This window comes from Mobula hypostoma, chromosome 9, assembly GCF_963921235.1.
Source record: "Mobula hypostoma chromosome 9, sMobHyp1.1, whole genome shotgun sequence".
Classification (NCBI taxonomy): Eukaryota; Metazoa; Chordata; class Chondrichthyes; order Myliobatiformes; family Myliobatidae; genus Mobula; species Mobula hypostoma.
Genome location: NC_086105.1, coordinates 67,561,958 through 67,578,639, shown reverse-complemented (window position 1 = coordinate 67,578,639; position 16,682 = coordinate 67,561,958). Strand labels below are relative to the sequence as shown.

Here is a 16,682-nt window from a genome sequence, read left to right as displayed (position 1 = left end):
CAGTGTTTTGCAGTACAATAAATGAGCTGTTACTGTTTTTCTCAGACATTAAACACCTCCGCTATTTTTTATTTGTGAAAACCTACATTGGTGACCCTGGCACTCTAGGATGATTCCAGAGTTATTAAACATGTCAGCTAATGCAGTCACTTTGCAGCTGCCACAGATTCGGGAGCATAATGCCACTGCCGAGGCTGGATTCACACTGCGACACATCTCCGCTGTGAACACCAAGTATTTTTATGGGGTAGCATCACTCAGTAACTCCACAGTTGAGAGACTGGTTAGTGTACTAGAACACCCGCCTGAACACGATAAATACCAATCGCTGAAAACTCACCTGTTACAGACTTATGGACTTTCAGAGTCTGAGAGCGCCAAACAGTTGCTCTCCTTGCCCAGCCTTGCGATGCCAAGCCATTGGACCTAATGGACCGCATGCCGTCTCTCCTGGGAAAATCACCATCCTTGCTTTATTTTTAAAGAACTCTTCATGCAGCAAATGCCTGATCAAGTTCACATCGCCCTCGTTAGTGCATCCATGAAGGACCATAGGCAGCTTGCTAAAATGGCTGATAGTCTACACTCAGCAACTAGTGGTGCATCATTTCTCCTCCTTTCTCTACCTCAATAAGTCCAGTTAGCAAGGCCCCCAACAGAAGGATGGCTGTGGCTGTGAAACAGACGATGCTGGGCCTGTGTTTTTACCATGCTGACTTTGCTATGAACGCTAGGAAGTGCAGACTGCCTTGCAGCTTCGACAGTGCCAGCGCATCGGGACATCAGAGGTAAGTGAACACCATGGATTCCAGCTGCCAGGGTTGTCTACTGTTCATTACGGACACTCTTTAAGGGCAACACTTCCAGTGTGACACGGGTGCTCAAGTGAGTGTGCTGCCAGCATTGACTATTGATGAGTGACAAAGCCTCGCTGGAGGCTGCCGATGGAAGCAGGATCCAGACTTATGGGACACAACTAGTGATGCTCTGCTTCAGTGGGTAACATTACACATGGGACTTCATCCTGGCTAAAATAGCTAGACCCCTGCTTGGTGCAGATTTCCTGTGTGTCCAAGGACTATTAGTCAATTTTAAGAACTGTTGGCTTATGGATATCATTGACTCTGGGTCGTTATCCTGCTCCCCCAGTAAATTCCCCACAACAACTCTGTCAAGCACATGTGCCACCACATGTGAGTTTACTCGATTGCTGGGTGAATTCCCAAACCTTACCAAGCTCACATTCTCCACTACAGTCATAAAACATGGGGTTGCGCACCCCATTTCTACAACTGGCCCACCAGTCGATGCCCGCGCATGTGGACTGGACCCAGAAAAGCTGGCAACTGCGACTAGCCCCTGGGCTTTGCCCCTCCAAGTCCCTAAGTCCAATGGTAGTTGCCACCCATGTGACAATTATCAACACCTTAATGAGGCCAAAACCTCCCGATCGTTACCCAGTCGTACATATCCAAGACTTTTCGGCTCGTTTAGCTGGAAAGTTAATTTTTTCCAAAGTTATGGGCTACCATCAGGTGCCTGTGCCCTTGGAGGACAGTCCCAAAATGGTTGTGATAATCCAGTTTGGCCTCCTTGAGTTTCTGCACATGCCATTGGGACTGAAAAATGCAGCACAGACTTTCCAATGGCTGAGGAAAGACTGTTGGAAAGGCTGTATTAAGACTTGGATTTTCTTTTTGTTTACCTGATGGCATATTTATTGCCAGTGCATCCAAATATGAACACGTATCTCATCTATGCACACTTTTCGAGCACTTAAGCCAACACAGGCTGATTATTAACCCTACTAAATGCCAGTTTGGGTTGTAACAATTGACTTTCTCGGCCATCGCATCTCTGCAGGAGGTGTAAAACTCCTGTCATCAAAAGTAGTCGCTATTATGGATTTCCAATCGCTCCGCCCTACTAAAAAGCTACAAGAAATTTTGGTATGTTAAGTATCTATCATGGCTTCATTCCACAAGTTGCTGAACTATGCTCCCCCTGTATAGTACACTTAATGTCAATACCCCTCATGACGTGCTGAACTGGTCCACGGACACGACCAGGGCATTTGATGATACCAAACAAACTCTATCCAATATGATGCTGCTAGGGTACCAGCTCCCCAGTGCACCTGTAGTCATTACTACTGACGTTTCTGACTGTGCTGTGCATGAACAGTTGGTCGAAGGCGTGTGGCAGTCACTCACCTTCTTTAGCCAGCAGCTCCATCCTCCCAAAAGGAAGTACAGCACGTTTGATCATGAGCTTCTTGATCTCTATCTGGCTGTCCACCATTTTCGTTTTCTTCCAGAGAGTCACCATTTCACAACGTTCATTGACCACAAACTCCTTGTGCACACAGTGGCTCTTGGTGTGCTTGGCAGTGATGCCTACTGGCCTACATATCAGAGTTCAAAACTGATATACAACATATCAAGGGGAAAAATAATACCGTAGCTGATTGCCTCTCGCGGCCAGCCGGTGAGGCCACATGCACAGAGGTTGACTATACCAGCATGGCAGTGAACCAAGCTACTGACCCAGAGGTCCAGGCCCAGAACCTCGATGTTAGGCTACATCACCCACAGTCCAATTGCCTATGCAAGTGGTTTCACTGCTCCTGAATGCTTCTCTGAGGGCTTCTCTGACTGAAAAGTGTTGGCATGGTCATCTCCCATGGGACCTGCTAGGGCTCAGAACATCTCCAAAAGAGGATCTGCAGTCATCTGTGGCTCAGTTGGTAGCTGGGCAATGCCAGATGATTTTAATCCTGATGCCACGATCACCTGATCGGCCTCTCAACCACGTTCCACCCTCCTCAGTAAATTCAATTCCTTTTCACCTATTCCTACTCCCATCGTGGCGTTCTGCACCCTTGGGTTCCTGCTGGCCTACATTCCACCTCGTTCATTTTTGTCCACCATGATGCAGAACAAAATTCCCTTAGGGCCCCTTACAATGACCTGTTCCACAACTTGGAACAGAGAGAAAAGAATTTTATCATAGATAAGAGAGCTAAACCTGAATGTATTTTGGTAGATCGCCTTAAACCAGCCCACCAAGATTTGGAGGATTCCACTACCATGATCCTGCCATCACGACATGAACACGAGCGTGTCAGCAGACATCTGAATGAGCCAGAGGCACCTGCTATTTCTCTACCCAGGGAACATAGGACCTGAACCAGTGGCTTGTCCGACCTCTAGGCAGGCTTACGTTGCTAATTTTAGTGAATTCTGGTGGGGGAGGCAGGCATAAGTAGGAATTTACATAATTCACAACCACCAACATTGAGTTGCCGTTTTACTTGAAGAGGCTGCTCTGATATGATGACGTAATTACGTGAAGCTCTGTTACTGCACTTTTTGTGTTCAGTATTTTGGAGTACAATAAATGAGTTGTTACGGTTTTTCTTAAACATAAAACACCTCCACCATTTTTACTTGCAAAAACCTACAAAATAACCATGTGTTACAATAGTGGTGTGCAGAAGAGCAGCTGTCAATGCTCAGCACAGCAAACCTTGAAGTGGATGGGCTACAGCAGCAGAAGACCACGAACATATAGGTGGTACCTAATAAAGTTGCCACTCAATGTATTTTGCTGACCCTTCATTTAAGTCCTGGAACACTCTCCCTAAAAGTACCTTCACTTGAAGGACCAACTTAGTTTAAAATATTAGGCAATAGATATCAGCTTTGCCAGCAATACCCAGATCCAAAACAAAAAGAACAATACTCAGACTGAGGTTTATCCTGTTTTATAAAGATTTGAAAGAATTCCATCGCATACACGAGGAAATCTGCAGATGCTGGAAATTCAAGCAACACACACAAAAAGTGCTGGTGAACGCAGCAGGCCAGGCAGCATCTATAGGAAGAGGTACAGTCGACGTTTCGGGCCGAGACCCTTCGTCCTGATGAAGGGTCTCGCCCCGAAACGTCGAATTCCATTGCATTTTCTGTTTCCTGTTATAAGACTGAATTCCAACATGATTAGTTAACGACCACTTCAACTTGCTCTGCTATCCTGGGTCCTACAAACCTTGGATTCACCATCAAGTGATACCACAAGTCTACATGACACAGCTTTCAATATGCATAAGATTAGTAAAAGCCAAAGTATCTTGGCTGTTCCACTGTGATCTCAAAACAATCTTAGCTGTAGACTAGAATGAGTAATTGTAAGTCATCCTCTTGAAACTAATCACTAAGCTGCGAGATATAGGCCTTGAATCCTCCCAATGCAGCTGGATCCTGGATTTCCTCACTTGCAAGACCCCAGACAGTTCGGATTGGTAACATCTCCTCCACAGTCACCGTCAGCACAGGTGCTCCACAGGCTGCTTGCTTAGCCCCCTGCTCTACTTAGTTCATACCCATGAGTGTGTGGCTAAGCACAGCTCCAATGCCATATTCAAGTTTGCTGATGACACCACTGTGGTAGGCCGAATCAAAGGTGGTGATGAATCAGCATACAGGAGGGAGATTAAGAATCTGGTTGACTGCTGCCACAAAAATAACATCTCACTCAATGTCAGCCGATCCAAAGAGCTGATTATTGACTAAAAGAGGAGGAAAGTGGACTCCTCATTGGGGGATTGGGTGTGGAGAGGGTGAGTAGCTTCAAATTCCTTGGCATTTTCGTATCAGAGGATCTTTTCCTGGGATAAGCACGCAGGCACCATTTCAATGAAGACATGTAGTGCCTCTGCTTTCTCAAAGTTTGTGCAGATTTGGCATGCCACCTCAGAATCAGAATCAGAATCATGTTTAATATACGCCGCGAATTTTGTTGCTAAGCAGCAGCAGTACATTGTAATACATAATAATAGAAACTGTGAATTACAATAAATATATGTATGTGTGTGTGTTAAATTAAATACGTAGCCCAATACAAGTGGTGAGGTAGTGTTCATGGGTTCAATATCCATTTAGGAATCGGATGGCAGAGGGGAAGAAGCTGTTCCTGAATCGATGAGTGTGTGCCTTCAGGCTCCTGTACCTCGGCTCGGAAGGTAGCAATGAGAAGAGGGCATGACCTGGGTGATGGGGGTCCTTCTTGTTGGATGGGGCCTTTTTGAGGCATCGCTCCTTGAAGATGCCCTGGATACTATGGAGGCTAGTGCCCATAATGGAGCTGACTGAAATGCAGCTTATTTTGATCTTGTGCAGAATCCACCCCGCCCATCCCATACCAGACAGTGATGCAGCCAGTTAGAATGCTCTCCATGGTATATCTGTAGAAATTTGCGAGTGCCTTTGGTGACAAACCAAATCTCCTCAAATTCCTAATGAAATATAGCCACTGTCTTGCCTTCTTTGTAGCTGCATGGATATGTTGGGCCCAGGATAGGTCCTCAGGGATGTTAACACCCAGGAACTAGAAATTTCTCACTCCTTCCACTTCTGATCTCTCTGTGAGGATTGTTGTGTGTTCACAGACAGCTGTGGAGACCAAGTCATTGGATATATTTACACAGGAGTTGATAGGTTTTTGATTAATAAGAGTGTCAAAGGTTACAGGGATAAGGCAGGAGAATGGGGTTAAAAGGGAAAATAAGTTAGCCATGATGAAATGGCAGAACAGACTTGATGGGCCAAATGGCCTAATTCTGCACCTATATCTTTATCTTATGGTCTTATGGTCTTTATCTTATAATGGATTGTATAGACTGCTTCTCTTCAATCCTTGTGGTTTAATTACTCCTCTGGGTCTAACAATAAAACTGAGCCCTTCTCCTCTCTCGATGATGCATCTAAAATCTCCTGCAGCAGTAGGTAAGTAAAGACCATAAGACCATAAGATATAGAAGCAGAATTAGGCCATTTGCCCCATTTAGTCTGCTCCACCATTTCATCATGGCTGATCCAATTTTCATCTCAGCCCCAATCTCCTGCCTTCCCCTCATATCCCTTCATGCCCTGATCAATCAACAATCTATCAACTTCTGCCTTAGATATACATTAAGACTTGGCCACAACAGCTGTCTGTGGTAACAACTTCCACAGTTTCACCACTCTCTAGCTAAAGAAATGCCTCCTCATCTCTGTACTAAAAGGACCCCTGTCTAGGCTGTGTCCTCTGGTCTTAGACTCTCCCACCATAGGAAACATCCTCTCCACATCCACTCTACCAAGGCCTTTCACCATTCGATAGATTTCAATTAGATCACCTCTCATTCTTCTGAATTCTAGTGAACACGGGCCCAGCGCTATCAAATGCTCCATATGACAAGCTGTTCCATCCTGGAATCATTTTCGTGAACTTCCTTTGAACCCTCTCCAATTTCAGCACATCCTTTCTAAGATTAGGAGCCTAAACGTGCTCACAATACTCCAAGTGAGGCCCTACCTCTGCTTTACAAAGCCTCAACATTACCTCCTTGCTTTTATATTCTAGTCGGTGGACAAGTTAAATGGTGGAAGGAAAAGGAATCTGATGGTAGATGAGAGTGGACTGTGGAGGAAACGGAAGGAGGAGGGGAACCAGGGGGAGATCATGGGCAGGTGAGGAGAATTGAAGAAGAGAAAAAAAGAGAGAATTGAAAAACAGAGAATGGGTAAGGGGTAGAGATTTCTGGAAGTGGGGGAATTCAATTTCAAAACCATCAGGTTGGAGGCTACCCAAATGGAATATGAGATGTTACCTATGATCATCCGTCTAATATCTAATACTGTTGCCATGCATTGAAGGTAAGAGGGGGTAAGTTCCAAGATGTGTGGATCATATTGTTTTATACAGAGAGATTCCTGATTCCACAGTGATTGCACATTAGCCTCTGGAAGGGAATCACTTGAGTTCGGATGCACACAACTGCAGGGAGGTGGGAATGAACATGGAATGGGAAATAACTGGATTGGTCTTCCAAAACACAGGGACAGACAGAGGAGACCACTTTCTGCCCAGAGCAAGACCTGCCTGCCAAACCTTTAACTGCAAACATTTCCACAACTTATCTGGGCAACTACCACCAGCAGACTCCCTCCCAGAGTTTGAGCAGTGAACCCACTCACCACTGTGTGGTAAACAAGCCTTCACAAAGAGCACACTGAGCAGTTAATATTTACTGACCGAGTCCCTGGATATTCCAAACCTCTGTCCATGCAAACACTGGTGAAAGGATTTATTTTATTAGGCTATAATACACCATTTCATTAGTTGCCATTGCAGGCTGCTGACTGCTCCCATTTCAATGCTGAGGCACGCCGTTCAAGGACGAGGGAAGTGGACAGATGTGTTTTGAGCTGATGGGCCGCAGGACTAAGTGGCTGGAGAGGTCTTTGATTTGCATGTGGCTTCCTGGAGGAAGGGCATGCCTGCATTTGTGTAGCACTCTTCATCGCCGCAGGTTGTCCCACAGCATTTTACAACCAGTGAGACGCTTAGCCAGGCAGAAGCCACAGGTCAAACGTAGGAGTGTGCGGTTGCCAATTTGCACAAAGCAAGATCCCACAAACTGCGAAAGACCCAGAGACTCTTTGAGAGATAAATATCGGCCTTAAAAAAAATAGTTTTCTTATTTGTTTGGGGAATGTGGTCTTCACTGGCCCTTAGTACCCATCCCAAGGAGGTGGTTAACCACCTTCTTGAAATACTGCAGTCCAGGTGTTACCACAGTGGTTTTGGGGAAGCAGAAAAAACCCATAAGACTATAAGACAAAGGAGCAGAATTAGACAAGTCTGACCATCTAGAATTCTCTGCCATTCCATCATAGCTCCAAGGAGACACAGGAGCCTTGGGTCCCACACAACCAGGGTCAGGGACAGCTCTGACCCTACAACAATCATGCTGCTGAGTCAGTGTGAATAACCTCACCGAGCTGACTCCTACAACTTATGTTATCTGTAATATTTATTTACTATTCATTTTATTGTGTGCACAGTTTGTCGTCTTTTAAACATTGCCTGTTTGGAAATCTTTGCTTATGGATAGTTCTTCATTATTTCCATTGTATTTCTTTGATTTCCTGTAAGTGCCTGCAAGGCAATGAATCTCCAGGTAATACTTGGTGACATTTCTGTACTTGGAACTTTGAATTGTGTGTGCTACATCAGTGTAAAGTTAGATACAAACCGTGTGACTTACTTGTACAAGAAGGGTGCGACGGTGGCAGTGTTGGGGTGGCTGTATTGCTGCTGCGAATGAGGCAGGTAGACGTGCGCATTGGGACTACCCGGTGTGTGGCTGCCAGCGCCTCCTGCGGGAGCCGAGACCCCGACGGCACTCGGAGAGGAAGAGGAGGAGGGGGGCGAGGAGGCGAGGCCCGTGCCCCTCCCCTCCAAGGGGGTTGCAGAAGCTTTCCCCTCACTGGGGCTTTTCTGTGGGTGGTGGCTGGGGCTGCTCTTGGCACTCTTGACCTTCTCCGCCTCCTTGGCTCCCGGTGGCAGCACCTTCCCTGCTGCTGCCGCCACTGTCTTGGATCCAGGCTTGGGGATCCCACTGGACGCAGGGATGGAAGACTCCTTCTTGCCTCCGGTTGCCTTGCCCCCCTTGGGAATGAGGCTGGCAATCTTTGAGCTCTTCCTGGGCACCTCGCTGGCCCTGTCTTCCTTAGCGGCCTTAGCCCCCTTGCCCTTTTCCTTCTCCCTTTCGTCCTTCGGCTGGGCCGCAGGCTTCTTGTGGCCGGGGCCCTTGCCGCCCGCTCGTTGGCTGGGCCCCTTTGGCAAGGCCTTGGGGCTGCCTTCCATCTCCCCGCCTTCCGAGGGTGTACCCTCTTCCCTGCCTCCCTCCGGGATCGCCACTGCCCCAGTGCCGCTCGAGGACCCAGGCAGCCGGGATGGTGACCTGCCGTGGCTCAGCTTGAACTTCTCCAGCACGGACCTTTGCTCGCCGACTCTGGGGGCTTCGGGAGCTTCAGGATGGGGCGGGCGGGTGGGCGAGGTGGCTGGGCTCGGTGGCTTCACACTCAGCATGGGCGCCGTGGCTGTGTGCTTGACGTTCATTGACTTGCTGCGCCATGCTTTGCTGGAGCTGGGGGAAGGGATGGCAGAGACCGGCTGCTGCCCACTGCCCCCTCCAGTTGCTGGGGTCCCATTCATGCCCCCTGGTAAAGATGGACCTTTAGGTGACTCTGAAAACAAGAGGAGGAACAAAGTCAATATACTGTTAAAGACCCTTTGACCTCTGCTCACAGACATCATAACGCTGAAAATAGTGCAGAGGTAGTTTAGAACATAGAACATTACAGCATAGTACAGGCCCTTCAGCCCACAATGTTGTGCCAGCCTTTTAATCTACTCCGAGATACCTCCCGCATAGCCCTCCATATTTCTATCATCTATGTACCTATCCAAAAGTTTCTTAAGTAGCTCTCACGTATTGGCCTCTACCACCGCCTCTGGCAACACGATCCATGCACTCACTACTCTCTGTAAACAAAACATACCTTTGACAACCCACTATACTTCCCTCCAATCACCTTAAAATGATGCCCCCTTGTATTAGCCATTCTCACTCTGGGAAGAAGTCTCTGGCTGTCCACTCAATCTGTGCCTCTTATCAGTTTGTACATTTCTATCAAGTCACCTCTCATCCTCCTTTGCTCCAAAGTGAAAAGCCCGAGCTTGCTTCAAAAGTCTTGCTCTCTAATCTAGGCAGCATCCCATTCCGAAATCTCCTCTGCACCCGCTCTAAAGCTTCCAGAATCTTCCTATAATAATGTAACCAGTACTGAACAAAATTCTCCAAGTAAATACTTTGATGAACATCTACTCAGACAGCTGTAAACATAAGATATACACCTCATTATTGACTTTTGAAAACCCTTTTTCTTTTATTTTATGGAAAATCAGCCACGCAGCCCATCAACCCACCAATTTAATCCAAGCATAATTATGGGACAATTTACAATGACCAATTAGCCTACTAACCGGTACATCTTTGCGTGAGGGGAAACTGGAGTACCTGAAGGAAACCCACGCGGTCACAGCGAGAATTGAACCTGGGTCGCTGGTACTGTAAAGCGTTGTGCTAACCACTATGCTACCATGCCACCATTCTGGACAATATCATCTCCAGATCCAATTCTGCTATAGGGAGAGGTTGAGAAAGCTAAGACTTTATAGGAGACTGACTGACTAATTCCATGTCCTAACAGAAATTTAGCTCATCTTCTTGAGACAGCAGGTTTCTGGTATGAGGAGAGACTGGCAAAACTTGGCCTGTGGTGTGAAGCTTGAGAGTGAGAGTTGTATAAAATCATGAAGGGCGTGTATAGGGTGAATGTGCACAGCCCTTTTCTTTTAGAGAAAGGAAAGCAAGAACTAGAGGCCACAGTATTAAGGTGAGAAGCAAAAGATTTAAAAGAAACCTGAGGGGACAACTTCTTCATACAGAGGGTGGTCAGTGTATGGAAAGAGCTGCCAGAGGAAGCAATTAACAGCATTTGAAAGACACTTGGACAGGTACACAGAAAGAAACAGTAGCTTTATTTGTCACATTGTGCTGTACATCAAAACATACAGTGAAATGCACCGTTTGTGTCAATGACCAACACGGTCCGAACATGTGCTCACATGAGCGGGATAATTTTAAGGTGACTGGAGGAAAGTATGGGCGAATGTCGAAGTTAATTTTTCTACACACGATGGTGAGAGTGTGGAATGCACTGTGGGGGTGGTGGTAGAGGTAGATACGTTAGGGACATCTAAGCAACTCTTAGATAGGCTCATGGATGAAAGAAAAAAGGAGGGTTATGTGGGAGGGAGGGTTTAGATTGATCTTAAGGTAGGGTAAAAGGTCAGCATATCATGGGTCAAAGGCCCTGTTCTGTATAGTAATGTCCATGTTCTGCATTCTATGTACTGGGGACAGCCAACAAGTGTTCTCATGCTTCTGGCACTAAAATAGCATGCCTACAACAAATTTAGAGGGATAAGGGCCAAATGCAGGCAAGTAAGACTGGCGTACGTTGATATCTGAGTCAGCATTGACCTGTTGGGCTGAAGGGCCTGTTTCCCTGCTCTATGACTCTATAAAGTACATTAACTAATTTAAGGACTGACTGACCTTGGGGTGTCCCAAATTTATGTTCAATGAGTTTTTTCCAACTTCTAAGCTCCTTCGATTTCGTATTAAATACAAACGTAGATCTGCTTCAATTTATTTCTCTCAGTCAGCTCCCTCATGCAGATAGAAATCCATATAACACAGTATACCCTCGGCATCTCCACAACCCAAAAACAATATGCCCAAGTAGTTGCTCACCCACTCCATCCACACCCTGACTCCTTCATCCCATTTTTTTTCTTTCAAGGTTAAAGCCATTAGAAAGTCTTCTATGAAATCTGACCCCCAGCAATTTTCCTCAGATCAGAGCAGCTCCAGACAGAAACAAAAATAAACCCCTTTTTGGCTCGTCTTAGTTCTTGTGCTCTGGTTACTGATCCATCTGCCGGTGGGAAGTATTTACACAGAATACACCAGCCGAGGCTTTGAGTGCCCAATCACACCTCTGCTGGTGTGCCCACCTCAGTGTTTACGGTACTTTCCTAATTGTTCCTGATCTGGAAGACAAGTCAGCCACACCGTCTGGGTCTAGAATCACACTGACAGATCAGATAAGGGTCCAAACTTCCCACCCTCAAGGACATTATTAAACCATGCAGGTTTTATAGTTGATAGTTTTGTGATCATCAAAGACATTGGAGCAGAATTAGACCATGCAGACTATTGAGTCTGTCTGCCATGTGATCATGGCTGACTGATTATCCCTTTCAGCCCCATTCCCCTGTAACCTTTGACACCCTTACTAATCAAGAACCTATCAACTTCCGCTTTAAATATACTCAATGAATTGCCCTCCACAATCGTCTGGTGGCAACAGATTCCACACTACACCCACCCCCAGCTAAAGAAATACCTCTTATCTTCGTTCTAAAGGAACATCCTTGTATTATGAGACTGTGCCTTCTCATCCTAGACCCTCCCACTATTGGAAGCAATCTCTTCACATCCACTCTACCTAGGCCAGTGGTCCCCAACCTCCGGGCCGCGGGCCGATACCAAGCTGCGAAGCATGCAGGGGTGCAGTGGTAGCCGGAACAGAGTGATCTAGGTCGACATTTACATGCCCGGCAGTACCTAATTAATTAGCTTGTTTACTTTGGCTTTTTTCTTAAAGATGTGCTGAGTGCGTTCCGGCTACCACTGCACCCCTGCATGCTTCGCCGCCCGGTATCAGTCCGCGGCCCAGAGGTTGAGGACCACTGACCTAGGCCTTTCAATATTCGATAGGTATCAATGAGATCCCCCCTCATTCTTCTAAACTCCAGTGAGTACACATCCAGAGCCATTAAACCCTCCTCATATGTTAACCCTTTCACTCCCTGAGTCCTTTTCATGAACCTCCTCTTGACCCTCTCCAATGCCAACACATCCTTCCTCGGATAAGGGGCTTAAATCTGCTCACAATACTCAAATGCAGTCTGACCAATGCCTTATAAAGCCTCATTAGCAAACTTATAAAACCCTTTTATAAAGCTAGTGTCTTTACTGATACTAACTTTTTACAATTTTGAGATACAGAGTTAAACAGCATGGGAAAGGCCATTTGGTCTAACATGTCCATGCCAACCAATGTACTTTCCTAAACAAGTCCTTTTGCTGGTGTTTGGCCCATATGCCTCTGAACCTTTCCGATCTATGTACCTGTCCAAGTGTCCTTCAAACTTTGTGATTGTAATCATCTCCACCATGTTCCCTGGCATCTTGCTCCATATACCCATCACCCTTGGTGTGAAAAACTTGCTCCTCAGCTCACCTTTAAACATTTCCCCTCTCACCTTAAACCTATGCCATCTAGTTTTAGACACCTTTACAGCATTATCTCTGCCCTAATCATTTCATAAACCTCTATTACCATGGGGTGGCATGGCAGAGTAGCAGTTAGCATAATGCTTTCCAGTGCCAGCAACCCAGGTTCTATTCCTGCCACTGTCTGTAAGGAGACTGTACATTCTCCCCGTGACTGTGTGGGTTTCAAAGATGCACAGGTTAGGGCCAGTAAGTTGTGGACATGCTATGTTGGTGCCAGAAGCACACTGACACTCTGGGCTGCCCCCAGAAAATGACTCATTTCACTGTACTGTACAGTGAACTGTACATCTGACAAATAAAAGTAATCTCTTTACATCACAGCTCGGCCTCCTTCACCCCAGGGAAGTGCCCCAGCATTTTGCGTGTTGCTTCAGATTTCCAGCACCTGCTCTTTTCTTGTGCCTCAGACTAACCAATTCCCATAACTCAAGGCATCCAGCCCTAGAGGGCACAGCTTCAGATCGAGGGATGTCCCTTTAGAACAGAGGTGAGGAGGAATTTCTTTATGCAGAGGGTAGTGAATCTGTGGACTTCATTGCTACAGATGGCTGTTGAGGCCACGTCATTGGGTGTACTTAAAGTGGAGGTTGATAGGTTCTTAATTAATAAGGGCGTCAAGGGTTACAGGGAAATGGTAAGAAAATAGTGTTGAGAGGAAAAATAATAAATCAGCCATGATGGAATGGCAGAGCAGACTCGATGAGCCAAATGGTCTAATTCTAGTCCTATGTCTCATGGTCTTATGGTCTTTTCTGTGCCCATTTTAGTTTATGGATTATTTTAATTTGCTTAAACTTAATTGGCTGGAATTCAAACTCAGAGCTCAGGTTCAATGGTCCAGAATATTGGATATTTATTCACTGCACGACAGTGTTTTCCAAATGGTGATATTGAGTACTGAACAATTGCAGTGTTAACTGGAACAGCAAAGAACTGGTACAATTGGAATGCGGAAGCTTTACTGTGAATAATGTTCAAACAGCAGAACCAGCCAAGCAGAAAATCACTAACTTTCATGCTACAAATATTCACCAGGCAGAATATTAAAGCGTTACTGTATTACTTCTCTTCGATATGAAACCAAATTATTTCTCATTGTGCTTTGGCGCCTACTGGAATAATCATTTCATTAGCACTTGAATTCTGATCTGCCCACTAAATCTAACAAGTGAGTGCAGTGTTAGTGTGGAGATGGCGCTGAATGAGACTGGCTGAATAAATCCTCAGAGCAAAACACAGCTGGCAAACAGAATCTATCCCACACCTCCGTATCTGGAAGTGAACTGTTATGCTGTTTAATTACTAAACAAAATATATCTTTGTCAGAATTTCCAACTATTCATAGTAATGTTGACTATTAAAATTCCATTTTGCAGGCCTGGACATTTAGACCCTCATGCCTGCTTTGCATTAATAAAATGACAATTGCTTTATTAATGTGCATAGATATCATTCAGATCATTCCACAGATGTGCAGACTGGAGGGATTGAGGTATAAGGTAGTCTGGAGGCACAAGAGAAACTGCAGGTGCTGGAAATCTGGAGCAGCGTGCAAAATGCTGGAGCATTTCCTGCGCCTTAATTGGATAGGGCGGGATTTTTTTTTCCCCAGGACTGAAAGAGGCTGAGGATTGACATTATTGAGAGCATTTAAGAAACCCTTAGATCAGGGGTTCCCAACCTGTTTTATGCCATGGACCAATACCATTAAGCAAGGGGGCCGTGGACTCCAGATCGGGAACCACTGCCTTAGAAAGCCACATGGTACAGTATGTGGAAGGGAAAGGTTAGATTGATCTTAAAGTAGGTTAAAATGACAGCACAACATCATGGGCCAAAGGGTCCAATACTGTGCGAAAATGTTCTATATTCTATTTGCTAAGTAGCACACCCACTCGGTGCGCTGTTGCTGGAAAGCAGCATCCATTATCAAGGACCCCCACCACCAGGTCATGCTTTCTTTTCACTGCTCCATCATGAAGAAGGTACAGGAGCCTCAGGATCAATACCATCAGGTTCAGGAGCAGGGGTTACCGCTCAACCAAACGGCTCTTGAACCAGTGGGGATAAACTTTCACTCAACTTCACTTGTCCCATCACGGAACTGTTCCCACAATCTAAGCACACAATTTCAAGGATTCTTGTTCCTGATATTTATTGTTTATTTATTTATTATTGTTACTTCTTTTTTTTGTATTTGCACAATTTGTTATTGTTTGTCTACCCTGTTGGGTGTGGTCTTTCATTGATTCTATTATGGTTCTTGGATTTACTGAGCATGCCCGCAAGAAAATGCATCTCAAGGTTGTGTAGATGGACTTTGATAAGAAATTCGCTTTGAACTTTAAGTCTACACTCGGGAATGGCCTGGTGGTATAGCAGTTGGCTATTACACCTTGGGGTTTCAGAGTTTGGAGTTCAAATCCAGCATTGTTTGTAAAGAGTTTCTATGTTCTCCCTGTGAGCGAAGTTCCTCTAATTTGTAATAACCAATGTATTAAAAAATTTGTGCTCTGCAATTTTTTTGCCCAGTGACAACAAGTGCACACTGAATTTTATATATAAAGGTATTCATTTTAACAGCTAGCAAAGCACTGTCAACAAGAACTTTGTGCTCCTTTGGGTTTGATCTTTTTCACTCTTGTTCATCTGCACTTTCACAAAACATATGTAGCAGACCTGTAGCAGGTAATGAAGGATTTTCTCACCAGAGCTTTTACACACCGTCCATGTGACTTGCTTGCTCAATGATATTTGATTTCCAAATATTACTCCACTACTTCTCACTTGCAAATTAATTCTCCAGCAACTTTTGCATCGCGACAATACACACAGCTAGCACCAATTTCTGTATTGTACATAAATATTTCTTGTAGCTGCACATTCCTGACCTCATGAGCTTTTGGTGTAGCAGTTTCTACTGTTTCATTAAGCTATTTTACTTTACATGAACTAGCAGCTCTTTTGCTTCTTTGGAATTTGACATAGTGAATCAATAATTTCTTCAATTAAAACTATATAAATAAACCAGTTCATCTCTGTTCTAAAGGTATGAATTTGTATTCTGAGGGTATGCCCTCTGGTCCTAGACTCTCCCACTATAGGAAGCACCCTCTCTATGTCCTCTCTCTCCAGGGCTTTTAATATTCATTAGATTTCAATGCAATTCCCCACTCATTCTCTAAACTTCTAGAGGGGCACAGACAGGATGAATGCACACAGCTGGGAAATCAAGAACTAGAGGGCATAGGTTTAAAGTGAGAGGGGAGAGATTTAATAGGTACCTGAGGGGCAACTTTTTCGTTCAGTGAGTAGTCAGTATATTGAACGAGCTGCCAGAGGAAATGGTTGAGACCGTACAGACACAACATTTACAAGACATTGGTCAAACTGCATGGGAGTATTGTGGGCAGCTTTGGGTCCCTTATCGAAGAAAGAATGTGCTGGCATTGGAAAGGTCCGGAGGAAGTTCAGGAGAATGATCCCAGGAATGACAGGGTTAACGTGTGAATAGTGTTTAATGCGACTGGGCCTACAACTATTTAGAAGACTGAGAGGGTTCTCATTGAAACCTACTGAATATTGAAAGGCCTGGATAGAGTGGACATGGAGAAGATATTTCCTATAGTCAGGAAGTCTAGGACTTGAGGGCACAGCTTCACAATAGAAGGACATCCCTTTAGAATAGAGATGGGGAGGAATTTATTTAGGCAGAGGCTGGTGAATCTATGAAATTCATTGCCATAGACGGCTGCGGAAGCAAAGTCAATGGGCATAGTTAAAGCAGATGTTGATATGTTCTTGATTAGTAAATGAGAGAAAGATTATAGATAGATAGATACTTTATTGACCCCAA

At 45.2% G+C, this 16,682-nt stretch overlaps 1 protein-coding gene across 8 annotated transcripts in view; it reads right to left on the bottom strand.

Moving 5' to 3' along the window:
- The window catches only part of nav3 (neuron navigator 3), a 503,350-nt gene that overhangs the window by 278,756 nt on the left and 207,912 nt on the right, over positions 1 to 16,682 (bottom strand). For all 8 annotated transcript variants that reach the window (XM_063058462.1, XM_063058455.1, XM_063058456.1 and 5 more), the window contains one exon: positions 8,096 to 9,080. In XM_063058462.1, the coding sequence (XP_062914532.1) occupies positions 8,096 to 9,080 (985 nt within the window). The remainder of the gene's footprint in view (positions 1 to 8,095; positions 9,081 to 16,682) is intronic.